Consider the following 19,337-nt stretch of genomic DNA (forward strand, 5'->3'; position numbering starts at 1 on the left):
TGACGACTTTGTGGATGTTGGAAGCGGGCCGGGCCTGATGACGCATGGCCCTTTTGGGACTGGGAATCCTTCTAGACTCTCTTTACTTGCTACTTGGCATGACAGTTATGGCATGCCTCTCCGTGCAATTCATCAACAAGTTGATTTCGGGCAGTCGGGGCACGGCGCCGATGGCCCCATTGATCGACACCGGCTGTCGAAACGCACTTAGCCGGGATCGACCGCGTCATTGGCCTAGCCTCCCCTGACAGATGGAGCTTGTTTTGTGCCTTGTTCCATCTTGGAGAACGGAGCTCGACTACCGCACTCTACAAGTCCACTCTTGGACTTGGCCTGTGTAGGGGTCCCTACTTAGTGGATGTCCCTGGTCGGCGGCTCAACCAAGTATAAAGAGCAAGGCTTGGCCACTGGGTCAAGGAAATATCAACAACAACAGCATCACCAATTACTTCATTCATATCATCCAAGAACAACCACTACCATGACTCGCTCCATCGTCAAGATCGCCCTCGTCGCGGCCTCTGCTGCCGCCCCGGCTCTCGCCGCTGAAGGCTCTGGCCACTCCACCCGGTATGTTGACTCGACGCCTATTCTTACTGCACTTGATAATTAACTAGAATTAGCTACTGGGATTGCTGCAAGCCTTCGTGCGCCTGGCCGGACAAGGCCGATGTCAGCGCCCCTGCTGGTGTCTGCAACGCCGACAACTCCCCCTTGTCCGACCCCTTGGCCGATAGCGGCTGTGGTGGAGGCCCTGCCTTCACCTGCGCCAACTACTCACCCTGGGCTGTCGACGATAACCTGGCCTATGGCTTTGCTGCTACTGCTATCAACGGCGAGGATGAGTCCTCTTGGTGCTGTGCTTGCTACAGGTGAGTCCCATAAAACAACGCCACATGAAACACTGGGGAGAAACCACTGACCCTCCTGTAGTCTCACCTTCACCGATGGTCCCGCCGCTGGCAAGACCATGATTGTCCAGTCCACCAACACCGGTGGAGACATCTCCAACAACCAGTTCGACATCCTCATGCCCGGCGGTGGCGTCGGCCTCTTTGACGGCTGCACCCCCCAGTACGGCGGCATCCCTGGAGCCCAGTACGGCGGCGTCAGCTCCCGCGACGAGTGCGACAGCATGCCCGAGGCCCTCAAGGATGGCTGCTACTGGCGGTTTGACTGGTTCGCCGGCTCCGACAACCCCAACTTTGACTTCAAGCAGGTCCAGTGCCCGTCCGAGATCATCGCCATCTCCGGCTGCAAGCGTTCCGACGATGGATCTTTCCCTGCTGCTTAGATGGGGAATATCCGCATGAGAAAATCATGGCCTGATAGGACGGATGGGCGAAAATAAGTGTGAAAAGGATGCTTGTGTGTGGTGGACGGTTGTATATAGGGGGGAATGTGAATAAGGAGGATAGCTGAAAGAATATATGTTGTACGCTACGGGAGCTCCAAACACCACCGGAGTGCAAACAATTGTGATGTTGGTAGACTTTCACAATTCTTTCCCTAGAGATATTTTATAGCTGCAGGAATCGGCTATATCATGATTCTCGAATATTAGTAGTAAATTTTGGGCCTGATTGAAATGCCAATATCATCCTTGCGCCCATTTCATGTTTGAACCCAACTGTGACTGGCACGACCCCCAAGCACCACTGCAATCTGCTCAGCATGGGTTCCCAAACTGTAATTAGGCGTCAGGGACCGGGGTGTATTAAATCTGCGTTTTCTCCATAGTCTCCGCCGCCTCCTGCCTCCACCCCTCGCGCCATCGTGAGAGGGGAGGACGCTCGTTGACAATGTCGCCAACAGACCACAGCATGCGTTTCTTATCCGTATCTTCAGAGACTTCATTGTCGGGGCAGATAATGTAGAACTTGTCTTGTTCCATCTTCTTGTACAGGTAGTCGGCTACCTGCTCCGGAGCCCAGGCACCGGCTGGTTTCTCCTTGATGTGTCCTGCTCCAGTCTGTTCATGGATCAGCCAATGACTATGAAAATTCTAGGAGAGCGGGAGCCCACAAGCCCAGTGTGTGTCCATCCTGGAACAAGTAGATGCACGCTCGTCTTGGTATCCTTGAGATCCCAGCTGAGCTGCTCAGCGAGGGACTTGACGGCGGCCTTGGAGGCGTTGTAGGCCGGATTTCCCGGTGGGTTTGTGATTCCCTGCTTGCTCCCGGTAATGACTATGGAGGTGGGCTTAGACTCGGAGGCCTGCTTCACGAGGGGGAGGAAGGTTCCAATCCCGTTGATCACGCCAAACAAATTGGTCTCAATCGTCTACTTAGATTAATACGATACTCGTGGGAGGGTATACGGCGAATAGGGGAGCTAACTTTACGGAAATAATCCTCATCACCCCATGTTCCTCTCATGCCCGTTCCGGCATTGAGAACGAGCAATTCTATTGTGCCAAACATCTCCGCTGCTACATTCTTGAGTTTGGCCCAGTCGGCTGGGTTAGAGACATCCGTCACAGACGCCGCGATGGTAGACTCTTCACCCGAGAGCTCCTTCTTGGCAGCCTCCAATGCCTCGGCGTTTCGGTCTACAAGGAGTATGTTCATCCCCTTGCTCTGGCAGAGTCTGGCAATGGCAAGGCCAACGCCTGAAGCTGCGCCAGTAATGAGGGCATTAACGCCGGGGGCAAAGACTGCGGTTGCGGGCATTGTGACTGGAGTATATGAGATGATACGGTGATAATGACGATGAAGCGTTTGGCAACCAAGTGAGGGGATGGTCAAGATAATGTACAGTCGGGGTTGGTTGTATGACGTGGGTCACCATCCACTTCGTCGGAGATTTCGGGAGCAGTGAACCCTTATCCCCGCATCTTGCGTGGATGGCGTTGTATTTTAAACTCGAAAATAATTGCCTAAATACATAGAGATGAGGAATTTGTAGTGCCTTTAGGTTGTTCCTATCGTACCGAGGACTATATAGGTAATGGGTTGGGTAAAGTTAATTAAGACGGCGTTCCCGGGCCCGGGCCCCGGTTCACTCGGTTTACGCATAGAGGTCACTTCTCGAGCTGTTTCATCATGAACCACATCGTTTCCAGCCGAATAAATTGGCGCCTTATGTAATTTGGTGAAGGGGAGAGATTAATAAAAGCAAGAACGGCATTCATTGACCACAGTCAGGCGTGTCGGTCAGCTGTTGGCGGTGTTGGTGCGGAGTGACAGCCGATGTAACGTCGGCCGAACACATGGTCGCCACTCCATGAGGAAGCTGCAAAGCCCGCATGGTTCTAAGCCTGACTTAAAGGAATTACTTGATTGACAGCAGGAAAGTAGAAACTGGAACTAGGAGCTTTCAAATTTCATCTGCCATAGGCACTCCGATTTCATGACGAGGATATGTATTTAGTTGCCTTGCTCTGGCTGATACTCTGCCCGGACCCTTCGAGATGTAGCTGATGAAGCCGAGACGATGAAAGGGTCCTTGGTGGTAGTCGTAGAAGCTGGAGAGATGGTTTTCAGTCCACAACCCGCATCTGTTGGAGGAACACTAACGCCGACGGTGGATCAGATGGGCTCAAAACACCCGTACAGCACGAAACGGTGACACGACACGGTTATGATATTTGATCCCTTTACTTGCTTGGTGGGCCATCTGAGGGTTAAAGATGATCTGGTACTTGTGAGTTGAGACATCCATGTGTGGGAGGGGACAAGCTTTTATCCTAAAAAATGTGCCATGTGGCAGGGAAAAGCTTGGTCAAGAGTCTTTCCCAGGACCACGGATAGGTGTTTAGCGACGTCACTTTCCGAGCAGCTGCTACGGTATTCGGCCCCTCGCTGCTCGCGGTCCGGATATTGTGAGCTGATGGGAGTATCAGGACTTCTTCACGCCTCATATGTTCTGCCCTTCCTATTTCGGCCTCCCGGGCCCCAACCATCGGGCCCGGCCGGACCTGCGCCGGCCCCAACCCGGCGCTATTCCCTATTAGGACACTGAACGACCAGAAGTAGCTGCGAGATGGGCTAGAATCAAAGCGTCCCATTTCATATTCCACTAGAGTCTTTTATTTTACCTTTTGTCTAATGCCGGCGTATTTCCTAAAGGTGGGCGAGTACATCGGTGATCGCCGGCCTCGTGGTTTTGGCGACCTGGGCTCTAGGCATGTCATTCGTCGAGGTTGGAGATGAAGATTGCATGTCTGAGGAGAAACCATGTGGCCTGACGGTAGTGTGCCACTGTACAGATGCCGTGATGTCCCCCTCCATTTCGGCTTGTGGGCGACTGCTACGTTCCAACCGAGATGAGAGGAGGCCGCCCAGCACCCGCCGTGCGTCCACTGAAGGTCTGCCCCCGGAAGACAGCGAGCTGGGTGTTTCCTTGCTTGCATCTGACGTCTCACTATCTGTGGGGTCGTCGACCTCGGCAGATATCCCTCCATGCTTGCGCCGCCTCATCTTCTACCATTCTAGATCCAAATCTCGCATTAGCCTGGACCCTGATTTCCCTCTTTGGCGTCGCCGTGGACGCATCCGCGTACGGGATATTACCGATGCGGAGTCCTACTTGCTATCCATACCCTAAGAATCCCATCTTGATCGGGTCGCTAAGCGGATCGGGAGTCAGGGGGCTGGCTGGAATCTTATCCATTCCAAACTCTGGTGATTATTTTGTTATGGACCTATGAGAGCTGGCAAGACCGCATCTACGACTACATCTGCGACCTTGTGCTTGGAGTTCCAAGGCAGAAGACGCGTCTCATTCTATGCGCATCAAGAGCTCTGCTGAAAAATAAGGGAAGTGTACTGTGGGATAGGGTGGTATCAACTGCTGGCGGCACGCGCACCAAACCATGGATTGTACTGGGGTAGTCATGTTCCTGCGCCAGGGTCGCATCGCGCCCACCGTCGCTACTCCTGATTCGAGGACGTGACTTGTCCTCGGTAGCCTTTTCTACACTCGCAGATATGCTTTATACACGCTACCAACGCTCATGACTTGGGCTGCGCGGCGACCTGCCATCCTGCTCTTGGTCATTTCTGGTTAAAATGATCCCATATGTGCGCACGAGATATATGCCCAAGGCGGCATGGGAGCATACGATCAAGCCTCTACCTTCCCCAAGTTGCAGAGTCCCTTGGGTCCTACGCTCCCTCGTGTTGCCAAGGGATGAGGTTTCAGAGTATTTAGACCTCAGGTCTTGCTGATCTTGACTTTTTGAAGAAGCTCTTCACAGATAATTACACTACTACTGCTTTCTTGTCACTCCTTATCCCGTTGTCTTCTACAGCACATACTTGGCTTGTACATACCATTATTCTTATTCGTATATACAATACCCCAGAGCCACCATGGTTCGTCTTACCATCGCGTCTCTCCTTGCGCTGGCCGCCATCGGCTCTGCTAAGCCGGCCCCCTCCTACTCCGGCTACACCAGAAAGTGGCAGGACACATTCGGTGGTCCCGCCGGCCAGGCGCCCAACGGGAACAACTGGAAGATTGTCCAGGGCGACCTCGGCCACAACAACGAGCTCCAGGTCTACACCAGCAGCTCCCGCAACGTGCAGGTGAGCGGCGGCGACAGCCTCCAGCTTGTCCCCTGGCGCGACTCGTCCCAGCCCAAGGGCTGGACCTCGGGCCGCCTGGAGAGCAAGTACGTCTTCACCCCGACGGCCGGGAAGATCACCCGCGTCGAGGCCTCCATCATGTTTGGCGAGAGCCCCACCGGCAACAAGCAGGGCATCTGGCCCGCGTTCTGGATGCTGGGCGACTCCATGCGCCATGGCGTCGGCTGGCCGGCGTGTGGTGAGGTCGACATCATGGAGACTGTCAACGGGATCCTCACTGGCTATGGTACCGTCCACTGCAACGTCTTCCCCGGTGGTATCTGCAACGAGAGCAACGGCATTGGGGGCAGCATTGGAATTCCGGACCAGGGCTGGCACACCTGGCGTGTCGAGATCGATCGTCGCAGCTCCAACTACGTGGATCAGTCCATTACCTGGTATATGGACGGCAATCGTTTCCACCAGGTCACGGGTGCCCGCATCGGCAACGCCGAGGTTTGGGCTTCGCTGGCTCAGAAGCCCCTCTACATCCTCCTCAATGTCGCCGTCGGCGGCGACTGGGTACGTTCCAACTTTAAACCCTTTCTTGTGTTATGGATAATGGCTGATAAACATCTGTAGCCTGGACTCCCCAACGGAAACACCCAAGACGGGTATGGCTCGCGTCTGGAGGTTGGCTATGTTGCCCATTACGTCAAATAAACAAGTGACGACTCATGATTGAGCATTGGCATTTTCATTGAATTTCTTGTACATATTTTGTCTTTTTCTTCGGCCTTGTTCATATGGGCGCCTTTATGGCCGGGCTGCGCTCTTCACCGAGATGCTGCCTCGGCGTTTGGATATTGATGGAAAACTCACGACTGTCGCTATAGAAGTGAACGTTTCGATTTATATACTTTCTGATCCGCTATTGCTTCTGCAAATCAAAGTGTCTTATGTCAATTATGATATCCTCCTCTATAAAGCCCACCCCTGGGCTGTTTATCCAACTCTAAGCAAGGGACCTCTGGAGCTCTAGAATCTCGTTTACCGCTTTCTGCTTGGTCGCTTCTTGCAACTCATACGCGGTCCTGAGCTCGTCCACCATGAAGGGCTCGAGACTTGCCTTCTTGCCCACCCGGTAATCGTACACGACAATGTCCTCGAAGCACCTGGCAGCAGCCCGCCGATGCTGGTGAGAGAAGATGATGACCTCCATCTCCACATTGGTGGATTCGTAGGTGGGCTTGGCTAGGAGTTTGTGCACGACGGTGACTCCGTCGGGGAAAACAATGGGCTGGAGGACATACAGTCAGTGCCACAGGATGAAATACTGCTTCAGGGCCAACTCACAAGCTTGTAATCCGTCTTGATGCTCCTGAGAATCAGGCCGATGCTGCGGGGCGTCATGAGATCAACCCAATACTGCTTCTGCTCCGGGTCGGCGGCCTTGGAGAAGTTCCGAAACCAATTGACGCGAGAAGACTCGGCGAAGCGATTGTACATGACATTATTGACATGGCCTGGAATGAATGCCATTAGAAAATGGGGAATTGGGGGGTTGATGGGTTCCGGTGGAGCTCACCCTAGCGTAAATGTCAGTGAAACAATGTGACCAAGTTGAGCCATTGGGACTTACCATGCTATCCTGTTCAGCGGGTGGATAAGGCTGGTTAGGTACCGCGCATGTATGATGTGTTCATTCGGCGAGTTGGGAAATACTCACCATGTCTCCCCAGACGACCTGATGGCTATCCAGCCCCGTCCACCTCGGCCCCGTCAGGAATCCCTCAGCACCAGCCGAAAGCTGTAGCCACCGCTTGTCCAGCTCGCCAAGGACACGCTTTGCTTCAGTTGGCTTTCCCTTGAGCTCTGACTGCGCCCGGGCCTTGAGATCTGATAGCCATCGCGGGCTCAGGGCCCCTCCGACTTCGGGATGCGCATGCCGGGGCTTCTCACGGGGCATGAGCTGCCGCATACTTGCGTGGAATGCCCGGCATGGTATCCTGGGCGCGACGGCGGGTATCTGCCTGCAGACGATGGCTGCGCGGCTGTGCATTTTGAAGAAAATTGACTAATTCCAAGGACCTTTGGAGGTTGATGTTGAGTTGAGGTCATGGACCTAGCGATCCGAATCTCGGTCATCGCTGAGAAGTGCGAAAGTACTACAGCGCAAATCTCGGCTGCCTTCGGCTTTCGTCAAATCCGGGGTTGCTTATGTCACAACCCTTGCCTAGGCTCACTTGGCATCTTGGACGGCCAACTAGATAAATCCGGGCGTTCTCTTAGTCTTGAAAATGAAAACCATCTGGATAACAAGTTCCTTGCCTCTGGGTGTGTTGTAACGTGCGGCAGCGATGGGTGGTACGGCTTGTCTCACTTGTTAACTTGCAGATACTTGAGAGTTAGGACTCGACCAATAGGCGCCTCCAATCCATCCCAGACCAGCAACTTCTTCCACCACAAGACGGCAATTTATCACGACGAGTTTCCAAAGAAAGTATGAACAGCTTCCCCGATAGCCTCATCCAGCTCCGTCTTCCCCCGGACGATTCCCCGCTCCGTTTCTGGGGGCGGGTTTTCCACCGCGGGGCCCCCAGGTAAAAAGGACTTGGCCATCTCCACCCACTCGCCTACAATGGACGGGGGGAATAGCCGGCCGTAAAAGCTCAGGAGCTGGTCCTGCCCGATGGGTTTGACGGCCACGTCCTTGCCCATGGCCTTGGAGAAGGCAGCCTGGACATCCAACGGCGTGAAGTCGCGCGGCCCATGGAGTTCCAAGATGTAGGGCGACGTTGGTAGCTCTTCTGCCGCAATCAGCTGGGTGGCCATGACCTGGCCAATGTCCTTGACGGCCACCATGGGCACCTTGTAGTCCAAGGGCGTGACAGTCGAGAAGAAGAATGGCTCGGGATCCTTGAGAGTGTCGAGGGCCACAGTCCAATTTTCCATGAAGTAGGCGCAGCGAATAAACGTGATATGTGGGATCTTCGTGTCAGAAAAGATCCTCTCAGCTGCATTATTCGTCTTAATTTCTCCCTGTAGAGCAGACGTCATCAGATCACAGTAAAGAACCCGGCCGACGACTCAACTTACAACTCCCTCACTCAGATGCGCGCCCATGCTGCTTAGCAGCACAAGACGCTTGACCGAAGGCGCACGCTCGATGGCCTCTTTGACATTCTGCGACACCGTCTCGGCATTCTTGACGATATCGCGCCCGTCAAAGACGGGTGGCGTCAGGGTGAGCACAGCGTCGGCACCGGTGAAGTCGAGCGATGACGCATCCGAAATGTCGCCCTTTACCGCTTCAAAGTTGGGCTGCGAGGTGAATTCGGCTGGTGCTTTGCTGGGGTCGCGGTAGACAGCCTTGATTTCAATGGGCTGCTCTGGAGGGGACGTTTGGTGTAGCAGCGAGCGAATCGCAGCGGTGGCCGTCTTGGTGCTTGCAGGTACCACGAGGACTTTCATTTTTATTTATGAGGTCGTCCAGGCATCAATTTCTCGGCTAGTAGAGATGAAAGCTCGAGATATGTTGGCTTGTTGAGCTGTCGGGATGGTGTTGATGAGGGGCTGGCTCTCGCTGAACAATGCGCTGGTAAATAGCAGCCGTGAATGTTCAAGCCAATGCCAACGCCAGTTTTCACGCTGCCGGATCGTATACAATACGGTCGCACATGAAGCCGGCCCGACGTCATGATTACGGGTGACCTCACGTTATGAGCCACCCGGATCTTGGTGTGAACTCAGAACTCGCATGTGAGCGGTGAAAACAAATCAGACCGAGACCAAAATAAACTGGCAAATTCAGTACATGATGCATTTGCCGTTGAACACATCTATAGGGGGGACAATGAGACATTCTGTCTCTTAATTACATGCCATTCAACCAGGAGATGGGTCGGGATATAGAAAAAATAATTGCGCAACGATACATCGGTAGCTATATGGAGTACAATCACACACATACAAGCCTATACATCCCCAATCCTCAACTACCTCACGGCACAATGTTGACGCGGCTGGGTCTCCGGCTCGCAGCTGGGGTCCCTCGGGGTGTCTGGCGCGGAGTCACACGTGTCGAGCCAAAGAAGCGGTGCTGGTGACTGTATCGCCTGTCCTGGTGCAAGCTACTAAGAACAGAGCCTGGACATAGATGTTAGAGCTAATACTGCACGTGGAATTGTTGGGGAACTCACTCCGGCGCCTGACGGGATCAGCCGCAACACTGACACGGCGGCCGTCGCCCTCGTGGCGAGCCTCGGCCAGCTGCTGGGCAAAGGGAGACCGCTTGCGGAGGGCTGGGCCCTTCCAGTAGATGACATAGACGGCGACGACAAGCACGAAGGAGATGCAGAAAAGGATGGTAGTCGCATACTCGAGATTCTTGCCGCTCCCCTTGCCTATGTTGCTGAAGAACGGGACGGCCGGCACGGTCAAGACACCGGCCAGGAAGTCTCGGGCCCATCCGTTACCGCCAGTTGCGGAAGCGGAATAGGGGCCGTAGGCACAGATCATGTAGTCGATGGTAGCCATGTAGATGGCGTAGTTGGCGATGCCAACTATCGCAGCAAAGACCATGGAGCCTATCCAGTGGATCGGAGGACCCTGGATCGTCCAGGCAAAGCCGATCAGGCCGATGGGCAAGCAAGGGGCCGTATAGAGGAGGAACCACAGGCGGGACTCGTACTGGGCACGCTCATCGTCGGGCTTGGCAGCTCTCTCCTTGATGTTGCGCTGGATGGCGGGGATGAAAATGAGCCACGCGAGGAGATACCCGACGCCGATGGAACAGAAGGACAGACCAACGGCGATGGTGGAAAAGTTCCACTGCTTGTAGACTATGCCAAAGGACTGGATAAACATGAAGATGAGGGCATCCGAGAAACCGGAAAGCAGAGACAGGACAAGAACAATAGGCTCCGTGAGGAACATCCTGAAGGGGCGTAGCCAGGTGTATATAATCTCGCTAACGGAGAAGCGTTGGCGGAACGGGAGGATCTCATCCGGGCCCCAGACGTTGGCCTCGGGATTCTCCTTTCTGCGCTTCTTGGCTATTCGGTTCATCATGATAGATGTCCGGGTCTCAGGGACGGTGAAGAAATGAATGACCTGGATGACAAAGCCAAAGATGAGCTGCACCCAGATTGACCACCTGGACCATAGAATTAGAAACCGTTGAGATCTTTTAAAACAGTGGAAGTATTTGACTTACGTCCAATCGAGGTATTCTTCTGTGAATCCGCCAACAACAGGGCCCAGGATTGAGCCTCCCACAGAGGAGAAGACGACGTACGCAACAGCATATTGCTGATCGTCTGCCTCCCACATATCGGCAATCATTCCCAGGGTAACAGATCCTCCGGCAGTCGACAGACCTCCAAGTGCTCTGCCAACAAGAACCGTCGCAAAGTTGGGCGCAAGAGCGACGGGGATTTGCCATATATTGACCAACAGCAAAGAGAGCTGGAGGATAGGCCAGCGACCAAACTCCTCACTCCAGGGAGCCCACAGCTCGCAGCCAAACGCGTAGAAGACCAAGAAGATCATGGCTCCGCAGCGGGCGGCCTGTGCGCTGACGTTGAACTCCTCGGAGATGCCAGGGATGGCGTTGGAGTACAGGGAGGTGTTGAAGTTCATCGACACCTGCACCCAGAAGATGACGGTCAGGATGTACCACTTCTTCTTATTGGAGAAGGAGAACCCGAGCTCGTCGTAGCAGTCATCTTCTGTAATCTCGTACCTGCCGTCGGCATCTGTCTTCTCGGGGTCAAGAACGTTGCTGTTAGCAGCGTTCTCTACCAGTGTGTCCTGCCCGGTCTCGCCAGCTGCCAGGTCCTTGTTCTTGTCCAGGCCCAATCCTTGGCCAGTCCCGTCATCGCGGAGCTTTTCGTTGGCCGCGTCCAGGTCGCTCTGGTCGATGACCTGGGGACCCTCATCGGGGAGTTGTGTGGGTGGCATGATGGCGATCCTTGTGGGTCTGTCAAAATAATAGAGGGGTGCCTCGGGGACCTGGGGAAGAGAGCTCTTTTAGAGAGAGTGGAGGGGGAAGACTCATGGTAGATATAATGCGACAGCATGTTGACACCGGATGCGCTCCATCATTACAAGGCAGCCATCCTGGAACCCTGGGACGCATGTGTCTTACATCACTCGGTTGCTTTTTGGGAGTGACAGTTCCCAGGTTTCTGCATCCGTCGACTTGTTCGGCCAACCAACCCGTGGCAATAAACTCGCATGGGGGCAAGGGAGACGATGGTAAGCTGTCGATCAAGCTGTAAGCAGACCGGTACTTCGTACAGACGCGGACACTAGGGCATGTCAACATAATTATTCGTGTCAGATTATCATGTCTTGCGGACAATGCTTCGCTGGAAGCATCAGAGACATCTGTGACGGACACTGTGCTACATTCCACATTGGAGCGTCGTCGCCCGGTAACCACTTGACACCAATTGATGGCCATTTGATGGCCCGAATACTTCGCACCTACCTGTCGTCAGCTTGAGCTCTTCAGCAAAATTGCCTTCATAGCCAACTTTCGATTCCGTCCGATCGTTACGGACGTCCAGTACGTCCTGTCTAGTCATCGATGACGTTTGTAGTCGCGGACAGAACAAGGATGACGGGAATAAAAACGGCGATCTGGCTACCCGTCCCCAGCATTTGCTAGCAAATGCAATCGGTGTGGTGGGGCCATTCGGCACGTCTTTGCCGGACGCGGCGGCAGTGCCTCAGCCAACATCCCCAGTGCTTCATGGTCCATGGCAGTCGAGATGAATTCTCTCCATGTGGAATTCTAGGTCTGCCGTTCTCATCTTAATATAAGATTCGTGCCGGGTCCAGATCTCAACAATGAATTCCAACGCCGGGGACACTCAGTCTCTCGTTCTCTGCCTGCGTTTCTCAGAACTCTTGGGGCGTCAGACCAGTCAAGACCCGAGAGCTTTGATCATCAAATGGCTTTCGCCGACCTGCGGGGAGGGCGGAATCTACCGTGGGATCGTTCCTTTCAGAACGATCAAAAGGATGGCAAGGTGCCAACAATGGCCAGCAGCGGGATGATCTGTTGCAATGACGCCAATAGCATCAACCCTTCAACCTAGGGCCGGTTTTCGCGTCACCGCCCACTACGGCGTCACCGGCTCACCAGTGGCTGGCATCCACTTCTTGTAGAGAGCCAACACCTTCAACTCGTCCACGGCTCAGTTCCAGGTTCCACGACCAAATGCGGCGGCCGATCATCCACGCATGCAGACACGTGCCGTAAATTAAGAAGGCTCGGAGACCCCATACGTACTAGAGAACGAGCCGTGCGGGGATAAGCTCACACCTTGTTTATAAGTGAGCTGAGCTTACAAAGGATGCCTATTGCCCGATGAACAGGCATTACATATTCGCGGTTACTTTGGGCCAATTCCCTGTCATGATCATCCAGCATGTTCATCGCCGACTTCCAGTTTCCACCCCAAGGCTAGGAGAAGCACCAAGATTCGGTGAACAGCGAGTACGTACGTACTGGGCGCAGTACACGATAGACAAGATACGAAATATACGTTAATTAAACATATTCAATACACAAGAATAAATAACATATCGAATACACTAAGTGACCTAGGCATTGTGTACGCGAGGAATGAATATGACTCAGAAAGTCAACCGTTGGTATCCTTATACGAACCCTAGTGGCTGGTGCAGGCCTCAGGGGGCGGCGGGTGATGGAGTTGAGACTTCCCAAGTTAATGAGCTTAAACCCATCGTCTCATCTTGTCCACACGCGCACCAGGAGCCGGTGCTGTGGATTTAGTGGGCTCATTGGAGCCGTTGTGCGTGACAGCACCAGAGTTGCGCTTGGTGGGGCTCACAGTGATGGTTACCGCAAGTGCTTCGGAAATACTCCGTATGTGGGAGAATGATGTCAGCGATCTTGAGCAACGAATTAACATCATTTGAAGTTTTTCTTCAATACGGAGAAGGACTGACACTATGGGGGAGTTAGACGGAACCTCTCAAGCTGGTTTTTTCACGGGGAGACAACTTTATCGGTGTAGGCTTGTCGTAATGTGGCAGGAGCTTGTGCACTCCTCTTCCCGAACAATACGGTTGGGACACAGCATTTCCCACAGCCCTGATTCCAGGTCATCGTTACGCTACCAAAGAAGCGTCGCCAAGCGCAGCCGAAATTTGAATTCCATTAGAATTAGTAACTCAATTAAACAAGCCGATTGCGCATAGTTATAAAGTAGCTAGCTACCCTGGGCAATCTACAGCCATGGGATACAGCCATAACCACGGGGCTCGAGGGTGTTGTCGAGGGCATCTTCCCCGGGCGGGAAAAGAACAGCTGGGAGGATGGAGCTCTGCCCCTGGGGCTCATGCATATCCGTAATTGAGATGTCACCGGGGTGTTTAGTTACTCCGTACGGGGTACGACCCTGGTGATCGGGCGTGGGATGCTTGTCATCATCTTGACCAACTGCCAAGCGTCTCATCTTCCAGCGGACGCTGCCGCAAGACCAGCGCGTAGGCCAGACAGCATCGTGAAGAGCTTCCCGCCCCTCATATCCCTCTTCGTTGCCCGCAAGACAGCGGGTCTGCTCCTTTTGGGAAGGAGCGAGAAGGTGCAGGCAAGGTGCAGAGAATTCGAGTTCCATTGTCAAACGCCAGCCTCCGGGATGACAACGAGCCCCCGCGTGGGGTGGTTCATCCTTCAGCGGGAGATGGGCCACGTGATGACAAAAGGGCACCTGCAACCCGAGTCCAGATGCCCAGCTGGGCAAATGGGGGTCCACCGGTGGCTGTCCACTGCCCAGAACAAAGAGTCTTCCAGCCCTCCGTGAGAGCTGCTCTACTTGGTACAGAGGCCAAAGAGACCTGCCAAAGGGCTCGAGAATGAAAAATTGCCTTCCAAGTCCACCTCACCACGACCTCTCCACCAGATTCCACCAAAGTGACCCAACCAATTTATTCACCGGCCCAGTGGTCCCGTGGTTGGCGGCTGGTAGCGGCTATAGCCTTGGCACCGCGCCGTCATCTCAGTGGACGTGTCGCTGGCACCACTGCAAGCCAACCCCGATACAACCATTGACACTGGACCACCTTTCCATATTACTACTTCGTAGTTCGTACACCGGCTGGATTGGACCCCCAATGGTCCGCCGCCAATGGGCTCACCATCCATCCACCGCCCTCCGTCCAGCCTTGCCCTCTGGTTTCCATCCTCTCTCCCCCAAAGGTCAATGACCTGTCCCGACACGGGTCAAGCCCCGCCATCCCCCGTGCCCATTGCGCATTGCGCCCTGGCCTGACGACCCACGACCCCCATCGCCAGCTGCTAGCTCCTAAACCCCCGTCTCCCGAACTACGCGCTCTTCTCGCCGTGCAAAAACACCCAAGGCGCAGATATCGACCCGGACGGTGCCCCGCGCCTCCCGAGCCAGAGCCATGTCCGAGGACGACATCGACCCCATCGGCGCCGACGTCCAGTCCGGTGCCCCCTCACGCGTCGACCGAGACCGACGCGCCCCGAGGTTCAGCTGGACCCCCGCTTACGAGGCCACCTTCTTCCGCAGCCTGTGCGAGAGCGTCCAGCTGGGTCTGCGAGAGAACAGTAGTTTCAAGGCCGAGGCGTGGGAGCGCGCCGCTGCGGCCCTCCAGGCGAAACACGGCGCGTTTCCGGCCAAGAGCCATCTCATCAACAAGAGCGACAATGCTCGGAAACGATTCCGGCTGTGGAGGGGGCTTCGGGAGGACCCAGAGTTTCTTTACAATCCCGTGACTAGGACTGTGACCGCAACTGAGGACGCGTGGAGGGCGCATATCGAGGTAAGTTCCCGTGTTTGACTGGCGAGAGGTGGCCTTGGCTGATGGAATCCCATAGAGGGAGCCACTCTCGCGAGCGCTGCGCGGCCGGCCGTTCGATCATGAGGACTTCATGGAGATTCTATACCCAGACGTGATAGGGTCGGGTGGCGCCCCTAAACGAATCATGAAGCCACGGAGGAAGACGGACAGCGCGATCGACGATTCCGAAATGCCCGGCACCGGTGTCATCAACCTCCAGGGAAGCTCCCACACCGCCATGTCCAGTCCGAACCAGCAAGTACGGCCAGCATTGAGCCAGACACCGACCGGATCATCGGTCGGCTCCATCCCTATGCAGCCGCTGCAACAATCAGCGACCTTGGGGACCATTGTTCCCGCACAGACCGTGGCGACAGCAAGCTCGAGTGCACTGACACCTCCCGATGACACTACGCCTCAGAGCCAAAGCCATACTCGCAAGCGTCGGCAAGGTGTGAACGGGTCCCAGGCAGAGAACGCCGTGTCGCCATCCTTGGGAGACGCAGCACCCACCCCAACCGTTTCTTCGCCCCACAAACGACGCCGCACATCATTCCGCGGCACCTCACTCCCTACCGTGGCGCCCGTGTTAGCATCTTCTGTGCTCCCGGGCCAGACCCGTGAGACCCCTGCAGCGTTCCATTCACCCCTCATCGAGGAGCTGTTGGATGCTCTGAAGAGCCGCGCCGCGCCGCGCTGGCGCGAGCAGGCACTGGACATTTTCTTCCGCGACTTTTCCAGTGAGGAGCTCGACCTTCAAGTCAAGATCTCGGAGAACATCCTCAGCAACGAGAACAAGGCCATGGTGTTCTGCAAGATGCCGGAGCGGGTGCGGCAGCACTGGGTGGGCAAGTTCAGGGAAATGCACCAGCTGAATAAGACATCATAACTGCGTGTGGCTCTTGTCAAGTTGGAAAGAAAAAAAGGGACGGGTCTTTAAGTTTTGGAGCAACCGTGAAAAAAAAAGGGAGGAATTGGTTGTCAAAAGCGCATTTGCGGGAGATACCCACGGGCAGGGCGTTTTGAGGTTTTTATCTTTCAGGACCGGGGGGGAGCAGGGAAGTGCCTTGGGGAATGGCGCGCTCGGAGTGTATATTTATCAGCGTCTGCTTTTGGCTATGACCTCTAGTGGTATTGTCGGGCTTAATCGGTTCGCTCGTGTACTTTATGTCGTTGTTTTCCGTTAGCCGCGTTGGATGTCATCGATTGATGTGGTTCGTTACCAGTACAAGAGCCACGCTTTCTTTTTTGGCTCTGCATTTGATCTCAATCAACGTGGACATTCGCTTCTTTTATCTATTGCGTATATATCCATTAGTACCCGTAAGTGCTTTTGGTACTCTGTATTACTTCTGTCACCACGGAGAATGGTAAGGGATGTGTAGGTTCATTTCGATTGTCCATAGGGTAGCCAACCTGAGAGCTCAATGAGCAGACGCAAGTGGTTGGCAAAGCACCGAGACCACCAAATAACTCCGCTCTTGATAACACTACATACGCAAATATACACGAGAAGATACGAATATACACACATTCTGGCGGTATTGAGATTATGGTGTCCGGTTGATCTTCTGGGTTTACTAAACCGCTTGCCATGAGCGTCTTGCTGGTATCCACGACGCCGATGGTGCGCGAGCTCATTGATCAAAGTAATATCTCGGAGGCCGAAGTCACTGCCGCCATGACCCGCAACTTGGCATAATAATATCTGGCCGGAGGAAATGTCCGAACCTGCCCGGGGCATCGTGCGCAAATCCTGGACGTCGCGTGTTTAGTGCCGTGGCAGGCAGCATATTTCCGACTTTCGCGACTCACACTGTGGAGCAATACGTCATTGTTCGGGACAGGAACATGAACCTGAGGCCACATGCATGAGACAGCTACCGGCGTTTGCGTCACTGTCTGCCCACCCATCCCCATTTCCCGTGAACTCATATATCACACGCTTCTGCGCCTCCTCAACTCAATTCCATCGAAAGACAATCCGTGCCTGCACTTTTCCATCATCACCTACCACCCACACCATCCTTCCACCTTCACACAAACACAATCCATGAGTGAGTTGCCCCGCGACGATGACGTCTATAGCTCCAGTTGTACTGACCGAGCTGCTCTTGTAGTGTCATACGCCGACGTTGCCGCCAGCGGCCCTAAACAATCCCCCGACGAGGTGAGTGGCATCACACAACCCGGGTAGAAGCTGGGGACAGAGTTCACTAACAGCTGGCGATAGGCTGCTGCCCCTCCCCCCCCAGAAGTCATCACCAACGAGAGCGCCTCGACCGCCTCCCTCGTCGACGTCGACATCCCCAGCGTCCACACTGTGCCCTCCGACTTCCTCGATCAAGAGATCAAGACCGAGACCCAGTCACAACGCCTCGAGCGCGAGGCCGCCGTCAAGAAGGCCAGGGCCAAGCGTGAGGCCCGCGAGGCCGACAACTGGCTCCAGGCACAGTTCTCTAAGCTGTCTGATGGGACCGCCGGCGCCCTGGCCTTTGCCAACCTCGCCAGCGTGGTAGGCCTGAGCTCCTATCTGGGGTACAAGGCCTGGGGCCTGTACGAGCGGGGCCGTCTGTCGTGGGAGAATGTTGGTCTTGGGGTTGGCATCCTGGCTACCGTTGGTGCGGTCGAGGCCATCTTTGGGAGGTTTCTATACAAGGGCAAGAAGAAGGAATAATAAGCGAGCACTCGGGCTTGAGAGCCTTGGATAATCTTCACTTTGCGGCGTCAGGTGTCATACGCGGGGCGACAGCTCGGGGTTTGGGAACTGTACTCTCTATATATGATATCGTAATGTATTTTTGACCAAGCCTATATCTGAACGCATAAGACCATCACTTCTGTTAGTCGAATATGAAGTTACGAATATTGACACGGATTAAGTACTTGGGTAAGGAATTTTGAAAGCTATGTAGGGTCCGTGTGATACAAAAGCCAGGACCTGCTCTCCCAATGTTTCGTTGACGAGAGCATAACTACAAATATCATCGCGGTTGGCCAGGGACCTGATGAACTACCATTGTAACCCTAGAGGAACAGCATCATCGGGCCTTCTAGGAGACTGAGCAACGGCTTTACTAGACCCTTCCCCAAAAGAACTGTGTAGATAATTGGATTCTACCCAGTTGACTGCCAACCACGCGAAAATAACAGACGACGTCGTTCTGTGTCATAAACCGGCAGTGACGTCCAGAAGCAAGAGCATCGCTCGTCGCCGCCTTTCATATGCTCAGCAATTCCTAGGTGGGCACCTATTTACTCGAGGAATAAGCCCATCAACTTGCAAGTAGTAGTAAGTAAAAAGAAAACGAAAAAGCGAAACTATAAATAACTGATACTCGTAACGTATATATAGTTCAATACCTACGTATATATATATAAAGTAAAAACTTAATGTAATATAATAATTACCGAGTATATATAGATACTTAGGGGAATATATATATAATATTATATAATAAAATACGCGTGAAGATATATACGAGTATACCTACGACTATGCCTGTTGCGATGAAGGATAGCGCACGTGGCGCAGGATTAGATGATGATATCATAGCCTAGGCAGACGGGGGGCAGAAGACTGGTAAATCAATCAATAGCAATCAATAACATCACATCAGACCATCCGTTCACACGGTCGATCCAGACCGGCTTCATTAGCCGGATTGAGGATCCGTTCGGATCGCTCATATCAATGCCTATAGATATGCCCACGAATATGCCTATAGATATGCCTATAAATATGCCTACGAATATGCCTACGAATATACCTACGAATATACCTACGAATATACCTACGAATATACTAACGAATATACTAACGAATATACTAACGAATATACTAACGAATATACTAACGAATATACTAACGAATATACTAACGAATATACTAACGAATATACTAACGAATATACTAACGAATATACTAACGAATATACTAACGAATATACTAACGAATATACTAACGAATATACTAACGAA

At 53.7% G+C, this 19,337-nt stretch overlaps 8 protein-coding genes across 8 annotated transcripts; 4 read left to right on the forward strand and 4 right to left on the reverse strand.

The window, feature by feature from the left end:
• Positions 1-481: 481 nt before the first annotated feature.
• ACO1O0_004801 (glycosyl hydrolase family 45-domain-containing protein) lies at positions 482-1,294 on the forward strand (the record flags this gene model as incomplete). The annotated part of the gene is made up of 3 exons (XM_083194234.1): positions 482-570; positions 624-872; positions 934-1,294. The coding sequence occupies 3 exons, from the start codon at positions 482-484 to the stop codon at positions 1,292-1,294; spliced, it is 699 nt and encodes a 232-aa protein (XP_083051182.1).
• Positions 1,295-1,717: 423 nt separating this feature from the next.
• ACO1O0_004802 (SDR family NAD(P)-dependent oxidoreductase) lies at positions 1,718-2,672 on the reverse strand (the record flags this gene model as incomplete). The annotated part of the gene is made up of 3 exons (XM_083194235.1): positions 1,718-1,972; positions 2,065-2,283; positions 2,436-2,672. 3 exons carry the CDS (start codon positions 2,670-2,672, stop codon positions 1,718-1,720), a joined length of 711 nt encoding a protein of 236 aa, XP_083051183.1.
• Positions 2,673-5,315: 2,643 nt separating this feature from the next.
• On the forward strand, positions 5,316-6,233 carry ACO1O0_004803 (concanavalin A-like lectin/glucanase domain-containing protein; the record flags this gene model as incomplete). The annotated part of the gene is made up of 2 exons (XM_083194236.1): positions 5,316-6,092; positions 6,153-6,233. The coding sequence occupies 2 exons, from the start codon at positions 5,316-5,318 to the stop codon at positions 6,231-6,233; spliced, it is 858 nt and encodes a 285-aa protein (XP_083051184.1).
• A 292-nt stretch (positions 6,234-6,525) lies between these two features.
• ACO1O0_004804 (thioesterase-like superfamily-domain-containing protein) lies at positions 6,526-7,479 on the reverse strand (the record flags this gene model as incomplete). The annotated part of the gene is made up of 3 exons (XM_083194237.1): positions 6,526-6,810; positions 6,867-7,036; positions 7,236-7,479. 3 exons carry the CDS (start codon positions 7,477-7,479, stop codon positions 6,526-6,528), a joined length of 699 nt encoding a protein of 232 aa, XP_083051185.1.
• Positions 7,480-7,991: 512 nt separating this feature from the next.
• ACO1O0_004805 (uncharacterized protein) lies at positions 7,992-8,984 on the reverse strand (the record flags this gene model as incomplete). Its single annotated transcript, XM_083194238.1, has 3 exons — positions 7,992-8,552; positions 8,610-8,951; positions 8,979-8,984. The coding sequence occupies 3 exons, from the start codon at positions 8,982-8,984 to the stop codon at positions 7,992-7,994; spliced, it is 909 nt and encodes a 302-aa protein (XP_083051186.1).
• Positions 8,985-9,513: 529 nt separating this feature from the next.
• Positions 9,514-11,474, reverse strand: ACO1O0_004806 (uncharacterized protein; the record flags this gene model as incomplete). Its single annotated transcript, XM_083194239.1, has 3 exons — positions 9,514-9,659; positions 9,713-10,668; positions 10,729-11,474. 3 exons carry the CDS (start codon positions 11,472-11,474, stop codon positions 9,514-9,516), a joined length of 1,848 nt encoding a protein of 615 aa, XP_083051187.1.
• A 3,483-nt stretch (positions 11,475-14,957) lies between these two features.
• ACO1O0_004807 (Myb/SANT-like DNA-binding domain-containing protein) lies at positions 14,958-16,245 on the forward strand (the record flags this gene model as incomplete). The annotated part of the gene is made up of 2 exons (XM_083194240.1): positions 14,958-15,338; positions 15,394-16,245. The coding sequence occupies 2 exons, from the start codon at positions 14,958-14,960 to the stop codon at positions 16,243-16,245; spliced, it is 1,233 nt and encodes a 410-aa protein (XP_083051188.1).
• Positions 16,246-17,409: 1,164 nt separating this feature from the next.
• On the forward strand, positions 17,410-18,033 carry ACO1O0_004808 (putative serine dehydratase domain-containing protein; the record flags this gene model as incomplete). Its single annotated transcript, XM_083194241.1, has 2 exons — positions 17,410-17,413; positions 17,612-18,033. The coding sequence occupies 2 exons, from the start codon at positions 17,410-17,412 to the stop codon at positions 18,031-18,033; spliced, it is 426 nt and encodes a 141-aa protein (XP_083051189.1).
• Positions 18,034-19,337: the final 1,304 nt, after the last annotated feature.

The sequence above is a fragment of the Amphichorda felina genome (assembly GCF_050947745.1).
Source record: "Amphichorda felina strain 45539 chromosome Unknown scaffold_4, whole genome shotgun sequence".
Classification (NCBI taxonomy): Eukaryota; Fungi; Ascomycota; class Sordariomycetes; order Hypocreales; family Bionectriaceae; genus Amphichorda; species Amphichorda felina.